Below are 8101 nucleotides of genomic sequence, written 5' to 3' on the forward strand. Positions count from 1 at the left end.
AAATGGTAAGAAACCGGTGACACGACATATATGAGAAATCATATAAGAACGGAAGCAAATACTGAAGGATATCTCAATGGGGTCAAAATTAAATAATCAAAACAAATAAGGGTCAAATTTGTACTTATTCGATAGTATAGGGATCAAATGTGTAATGTATTTGAGGGTAAATAGTATTTTTGCGATAGTGTAGGGGTCAAATGTGTATATTTATCTTTCCTAGAAAGTTTTACCCATTTCCCCAAACAGGACTCCAACCAGCGAAGACTCAAAGTGTAGAGAGAGAAAGTTCGAGATCACAGAGAGAGAGAGAGAGAGAGAGAGGGAGAGAGAGAGAGACGGCATTAATGGCGGAAGGTCACATGCCGCAAAAACACAGCGACGAGAGTGTGAAGCTGTTCGTCGGCCAAGTTCCGAAGCATATGACGGAGGCACAACTCATAGCAATGTTCAAAGAGTTTGCTCTTGTGGACGAAGTCAACATCATCAAAGACAAGGCTACGCGAGCTTCTCGAGGTTAATTTTCACAACCGAATTCCTTATTATCTTCTTTCACTGATTCTCTTTCCGCTTCACGTTTTTCGTCAATGTTACCTCCGGATCACAATGCGTGAATCACGTTATTGTTTATAATTCGGTTTTTTTGTTATTGAACTTTATTATGTCGAGATTTGAGTTGACTCGTTGCGAATTTTGTTGATTGAAACCCTAATTGACGGTTATTATCAGGTTGTTGTTTTGTTATATGTCCATCTAGGGAGGAAGCAGACAAGGCCGTGGATGCGTTTCATAATAAAAGTACCTTGCCCGGGGTAATTATCTCTTCAGATCTTCTTCTGTTTCACTCTTCAAGTCGATTTTAATTTTTACAAGTTAATACAGAGTTCTATATAATGCATTGCGAAAATTCACCTGGTTGGTAGAAAGTTGGATAAGAAAGAACCGTCTTGTAACCCACCATTCCATGAAAATCACAACCTTTTCTATCTTGGGATATCCATGGAATTTGTAACAATTTCTATTTTTGGGACGTCCTATGAAATTGCAAACTCGTGGTACTAATTTCTTTTGTCATCATCCTTGGTATTTTGAACCAATAGTCAACCTTTTATTTATTTATTAAAATAGATGTTGAATCAAATGTTGCAACTTTCATGAGTTTGAGGGAACAAATACTTGGCATCTACATCGAGCTACAGTGAAATTAATGAGAAACTACTGATGAGGATTGAGGGGGTAAAATGCAAATCCAACAAGAGAACTACTATTTATGTGTGGGAGTGAGGTTTCATCTTGATTTAACTTGTTTTTCTCATGCCGAGATGTACTCAAATGCATGGTTTCATGTTTAAAGTGAGGTTTCTATTACTTTTTCTTTACTTATTTTAAAGAAACAAAAACATAAAGTTCAGTAAAGTTATCATAGACAAACTAGGCGTACTGGAGCAACTTGCTTTACTGGACATCATCCTCGCTTTGAGACACTCATTTAAAGTTAACTAGTTCATGTCTCTTGCAAGGCACGACATCAATTATTTCGAAAGATATATTATAACTAATATTTAGCAGTATAATATGATAGTTATTAGAATAATGACATTTCATCAACATAAACTACTACAATAAGTGCACATAAATTGAGGGATTGGTACTACTTATTATCCCCCCATTAATCCATCTAGACTAAATTATGGGAAATAACAGCTTAGTATTAATTTTAAAAAAAGACATGACTATGATTTTAAATGGCCAGTAACTTCCAACTTCTTTAACCTTATTTTGGATTTTTTTGGGTATGATCTTGGAAATGTGAATAAGATTTGTTCTTTATCATGGGTCACACTTTTTTCCTGCATTTGGGGCTATTTGTTCTTGATTCCGCCAATACTTGTTATCATCGAGTCTACCTCAGATGATGAGTATGTTCTCCTTACCAACTGTTCAAAATGTTGACTTTCCCATCACATATTGGTTATTTTGTTTTTATAGGGTTAGATAAGGCTATAAAATTATTTAAATCAACCAATGATATCATGCCAAGGTTTTGATTTGCTAATTAGGTTAATGCACATTTATAAAAACCAAATGTGTCTTGCTTCTTTCTATTGACATCGATAAATTTCTCATAATCTCACCTTGCACACATGAGTGGGAGTTCTATTCCTCGAATGTAACACATGACATTGCTTTTCTTGATTTAATGAGGTATGTCTTATGTTATACATTAGGCATCTAGTCCATTGCAAGTGAAATACGCTGATGGCGAGTTGGAACGGCTAGGTATGCCATGCTATTTCATTGATATATTGAAGATTTCTATTTTCTGCTTTGTATCTCTTGCCTATTTGATTATCTAATATTAAATTGTCTGACTAGCTTTTTTATTTCTCTTGACCTTTTGCTCAAGAACACAAACTTTTCATTGGTATGCTTCCTAAGAATGTTTCGGAAGGTGAAGTTTCAGCATTATTTTCACAATATGGAACCTTAAAAGACTTGCAAATTCTTAGAGGTTCTCAACAAACGAGCAAAGGTGCATATGATATTTTCTGGCCCTTGATTCATTAGTGCAAATATCATGTCTGTTACCTCCTTCTGGGGACCCATTTCATGTTTTAGAATCACCATTCTGGCAGGTTGCGCTTTTGTGAAGTACGAGACAAAAGAACAAGCTGTTGCTGCTATAGAGGACCTTAATGGAAAACACAAGATGGAGGTTTGTATATGTGCTAGTTTCACTTGATATTAAAATATCCTTCTTAGAAAGTACATTGGAGGTTTTTATCTACCATATCTCTAGACATTAGATTCAATAGAGGACTATGTTTAACTTGTACATGATTTTAGTTTACTAGTTTGTTGTTCTTGAGCCTATGTTTCTTTGGGGCGAATCATGCTTCTGAATTTAACACTTAGCAAGGATAAGTTTTGTTTGCCATTTATAACCAACCTTTAGGTCATTTAATCTCTTTTCTGTAGTGATTGTTTTCCCTTTTTCTTCTATAGATAGTAGAAAAGTTCTATGCTGATGTGTAACTGGGGTTGGTTTGTGTAGTTGTAATCTCGTTACTTTTCTCTGTATTAGGGTTCAACTGTCCCTTTGGTTGTTAAATGGGCAGACACCGAAAAGGAAAGGCAAGCTAGAAAGGCTCAGAAAGCTCAATCGCTGGCTTCTACTTTAGCAAATGTTGACCCGACACAACATCCATCTTTATTCGGAGCACTTCCAATGGGTTATATGTCACCATATAATGGCTATGGGTATCAGGTTTGTTTCATCATAGTCATTGCATCACTTTTTCATTGTTGTAGTAAGGTCAATATTTTTGGTAGCATACAGTTTCTCGTGTGCATACTGGTACTCCTTATCATGTTTTCGTTTCTTTCATGTGTGCTCTTTTTTTGTTGCTATTGCCATTTGGCATTAAAGGCACCATGTGATTAACAGATTAAGAGTTGATTTTGTAAGTAGGCTACTGGAACTTATGGGCTCATGCAGTATCGCCTTCCCCCGATGCAGAATCAACCCCCGTTCACCAACCTGTCTCCAAACCAAGCAAATGCATTACGAGGAGGATCTCCAAGAAACTATGCAGTTCCCCCAGCCGGTTATATGGGATCTGCTTATCCAGCCATGCCAAGGGTTCAGTATCCTCTGGCATACCCTGGTGGAATGAGGCCTTTCAGTGGTCCTCCTAGCCCAGTACCACCAGAAGTTGCAAAGAATCATATTGCAACATCTTCAACCGTCAGCGCAAGTGCCACCGATCATGTTGAAGGTTGTTCAAGATCTTTTATGTCGATCACTTCCCTCACTTGACTGTTTGTGTGCTTATGATGTTTCTTTTAAATTCACTTATCATTTTTTTGTTAGGGTGTCCCAGGCTATGCCTGGACTAATCCCGGCAAATTATGACTGCAAGAAATCAGCCCTAATAAACATAGTGGCCACAATTGTTGTGTATGTCTGGAATCCAACCCTGGGCAGATGGGATATTCCACCACATCCCCCAGGACCTCAACCACTACACCACCACCCTTGTGGTTACATTATTATTGTATATTTAAGTAATCTGTTTCAATGCAGGTCCACCTGGTGCTAATCTGTTTATTTATCATATTCCTCAAGAATTTGGCGACGAGGAGCTCGCAAATGCCTTTCAAGCATTTGGAAGGGTCTTGAGTTCCAAGGTTTTTGTCGACAAGGCAACTGGTGTTAGCAAGTGCTTCGGTATGGACTTCAATATATTTCATTCCAACAATGACTTCACTTCTGCCTCTAATTAGTCGCATGTTATCAGGTTTCGTCAGTTATGACTCCCCAACTGCTGCTCAATCAGCAATTAATACGATGAATGGATACCAGTTAGGTGGTAAAAAATTGAAGGTTCAACTTAAAAGAGACAACAAACAAAATAAAGCTTATTGATTTGATGGTAAGCTATGGAAGGCTGCAGAACTCTATTGACGGTGCATGCTATCCCATCCCACTTGTAGCCAAAGCCCTGACACTTGTAATACTTTGTTAAAATTGTGTGCCTCTGTAATCTGTAATTGTGTAACATATTAATTCATTTAGTCATTGACTTTCAATATATCGATTCTTTCCTCTACGGCATTGTTTGTAGTATAGTGTTTCAAAAGGTTATTTTAAGAACATTTTTTCGTCTTCCTATAAGATTTAATTTTGATTCCTCTATCTATCTTCAGTTATGACTTTGATCCTATGGTGATATTTTTTGATATATATATATATATATATATATAAGGATGGGGTTGAGTGCAGTAAATGGCATCTGTTGGAAAATTAAGGGTTCAATCCCGTCACTTGATGTAGAAGGAAAAAAGGAATTGCTATGAGGGGGAAATGGAACTTCTTGCATGAAAACCTCGAACAGGTTCCAAACAGTAAAGTGCTGCAATCAGGTACACTCATTTCAATTAACTGATAAGTCTATCAACTTCTACCAATGACATCTTATGTCATATTAACCAGTAGAGGGAGGTTCAGGGAAAACCCAAAAAAATGAAAAACAAAGGAATACCCTGGTAACCATTCATCTGTACAATGTACGCATGTGCATACAAGTAATTGAAGTTGTTTCTTGGTATCTATGCACATGTGCATACTGTACAGATGAATGGTTACCAGTATGTTCTTCAGTTTTTCATTTTTTTTGCGGTTTTCCCGTGGACCTGACCCTTAACTTATATACCTCTTTTAGGGGCTGTTTGGTTGGTTTTGCGTTAAATCCTATATGGATAAAGCTGTCTGTGTGGATTTGGAAGATTTTTGTTGGGCGGGTTTTTTCATAGATAGAAGGTGCGTGTTATTTAATTGGGAGAACCACGTTTGGAAAAACCTGACTTTCTGCATAAACCTCCCTCCTAGAAGCTTACTGGATAAGTCACTTTCTATATCATTCAGCCACTACCAAACAACCATGTATAGTTGACCGAATAAGCTGTGAGTCCCATTAAGCTTATTAAGCTGCTAACAAACAGGCCCTTAGTTGTGTGTTGAATAACTTTACTTAACAAAAAACTACAAACTTTTACTACATGTCAATTTAGTCACGATAAATCCATTAAGTGTAATCTTGATAATTAATGATTAGTTGCCAAAAAAATTATAGGGTTGGCACTTGGCAGGATTTACAATTAACAAAAACAGCAAGTTCAAGGTATCTGCTGAATTTATCCTTCATACTGCTTCTCTTTTGTACATAGGTCAAAGAGATCTCTGTCCATTGGATGCATTCTCTCCAACAGTTGCTTAATGTGACCAGATCCTCACCATCTTGACCAGGTTCCAGGCGGCCAGGTCACTACATCAACTAATGAATGGCTGGTTATCAACTGTATTGGAATGAGATGGTCAATATACAGTGATATCTGGTAACTATAGCTAAAAGCTAAAGCTGCATCAGTATTGTTTCTTCATTAAATAATTCTTCAGAAAATCATTTTGCCCCATTTGGTTTGTTCTTTTTCACTTTCCTTCATTAGGCTGTGTTCTCGAATTTGGAGAGAGGAAATGGATGGATGGAAAGGAAAGGAAATAACTTTGTTTATTTTTGTTCCCGAAAGGGAAAGAAAGAAATTAATTTTTGATGTTCTTGAATAGGAGAGGAAAGGAAAGGAAAGATGTCACTTTTACAAATATACCCTTTAAAAATATATCCCTCACAATGAAAGGTTGCGTAGTTTTGTAATTTTAATAATCTTTTTGAGCGGTCTTAATTTCTTTCCTTTCCTTTCCTCCCAAATTTGGAAGGAAAATTTTTCATTTCCTTTTTCTTTTAAAAAAGTTTCAAAAACACGAGTTTCTTTTCTCCTTTCCTTCCCTTCCCTTCGTTGGCCATAATTCACAAGAACATTTTGTAGTCTTGGTAAAAGGGGGAGGGTTAAAAAGGTTTCGAGAACACAGCGTTAGTTCTGTACTTTACCATGATCTCAGAAAAAGTTACAATTGCACTATAATTCTATCATGTTGGAGTCTGAGGCATTAGGTGCATTTGATAATGCTTTCACCTTCTTTTTAGATGTATTCATCAACAACTTCAACTAGAAACACTGGTGTTTTTTTATGTTTACCGTTTTACTTGCAACTCGATTCAGAGTTCTATCGTGGTTATATCCATTGAGCAAATATAGGTTCCATTAAGATCTGCTTCTCCGGAGTACCAAAGGCAAGTATGACAAACTTTCTATGCTTCTTGTTTCCTCATTTCAGTTGGATTTTCTTATTCCCTGTAAATAACAACAGTTAACTTCAATCCTCTTCTGCCCCCCTACTTGCTACATAACTTTGGGCGAGGGAAATTAACAAAAGTAGTCATTTTGGCCGAGAAAATTTTACCCGTTAGCCATTTCTCTCCCACTTTTTCAACAAAATCACCAACACTTCCTCAACTTGCTGAGGGGCCAAAATTAAAAATAAAACCAATTTTCTGAACGGGTCCACAAATAGCACTTCAAGTTGAGGAAGTATTTAGACTAATTTACAGATTTGATCCCTGTTGCGGATGTGCTACTTGCGGACCATGTTCATAAATCTCTTCATTTTTTTATTTTTTAACCCTTTCGCAAGTTGAGGAATGGTTACTTGCAGAGGTGCTGATTTTGTTGAAAAAATGGGAGAGAAATGACTAAGAGGTAAATTTAGTCGGTCAAAAAGTGTCATTTTCCTCAAATTTCTTTTCTTCATTAATGATTGACCTTGCATAGTTAGTTGCTTCTACTTTTTTCTATTATTGAAGTGCATGCTTAATTGAAAAGCTTTTCCTTAAAAAAGTGTATACAATTCTATAGGCTATGTGACTTTTTGTGCCTTGAAATCATGTGCATTATTAAGTTTAGATAGGCAATAGCAATACTTCTAATATACTGGTTTTGACCACCTTCTTTGAACATAACATTCATAGATGGTTGATGACTAGATGACGTAAACGGTGGCATTAGACATTTCTGAGGACATGACTTATGATAGGTGGTTTTGAAGACGCGGACTTAGGGTAGCGTTTTATAGGGATAGGGACTGGTAGCTACTGTAGATGGGGGCGGGGTAGATAGCTGACAGATAGGATAGCAATGTCCTAGCGTGGTTGAAGGGAGAGGACCTGGTCCTGGTGCCTTTTATTCTCGATTTTATGTGTCCCATTACGACTGCAACATTTTCTTTTTTATAAATTATCTATAAACAATGGAATTCAATTACATTCCAAGTCCTACAAACCTAACACATCAAAGATTGGTCGATACTTTTTTGTATTTTTATATTTTAATATATTAATTCGAAAACTCTTTTTATGAGATTGTATGTACTTTGAACCATCATCAAATCGACAATTTCATTTTAGCCAAATGATGTAATATAAATTAGAAATTGCTTCTTATCGAATAATTTGAATGTTAGCCTCTCCAATCCTCTACTCCTTACATTTAAACTAATGTAGGAGTGGTGGAGTGAAATGTATAGAAACTAGTGTGAGAAATAAAATAATATATAACCTAATTATGCTCGAGTTCACGTGAGACCAACCTGTTTTCGTGAGATCAATTTTTTACACTTGAAATTTAACGGCAAAACGCTGGGGAA

General features: G+C 36.5%; 1 protein-coding gene across 2 annotated transcripts; it reads left to right on the top strand.

Moving 5' to 3' along the window:
* Window positions 1-276: 276 nt before the first annotated feature.
* On the top strand, window positions 277-4611 carry LOC112506781 (RNA-binding protein BRN1). 2 transcript variants are annotated; one of them, XM_025111050.1, is made up of 9 exons: window positions 277-516; window positions 730-812; window positions 2229-2280; window positions 2408-2533; window positions 2637-2716; window positions 3086-3268; window positions 3473-3779; window positions 4088-4231; window positions 4302-4611. In XM_025111050.1, exons 1-9 carry the CDS (start codon window positions 348-350, stop codon window positions 4427-4429), a joined length of 1272 nt encoding a protein of 423 aa, XP_024966818.1. In that variant the 5' UTR covers window positions 277-347; the 3' UTR covers window positions 4430-4611. The 2 variants fall into 2 exon arrangements, with proteins under 2 accessions (XP_024966818.1, XP_024966819.1); XM_025111051.1 differs by having other exon boundaries at window positions 3521-3779.
* The last annotated feature ends 3490 nt before the right edge of the window (window positions 4612-8101 follow it).

This window comes from Cynara cardunculus (genome assembly GCF_001531365.2).
Source record: "Cynara cardunculus var. scolymus isolate 2C chromosome LG 2, CcrdV1, whole genome shotgun sequence".
In the NCBI taxonomy this organism is placed as follows: Eukaryota; Viridiplantae; Streptophyta; class Magnoliopsida; order Asterales; family Asteraceae; genus Cynara; species Cynara cardunculus.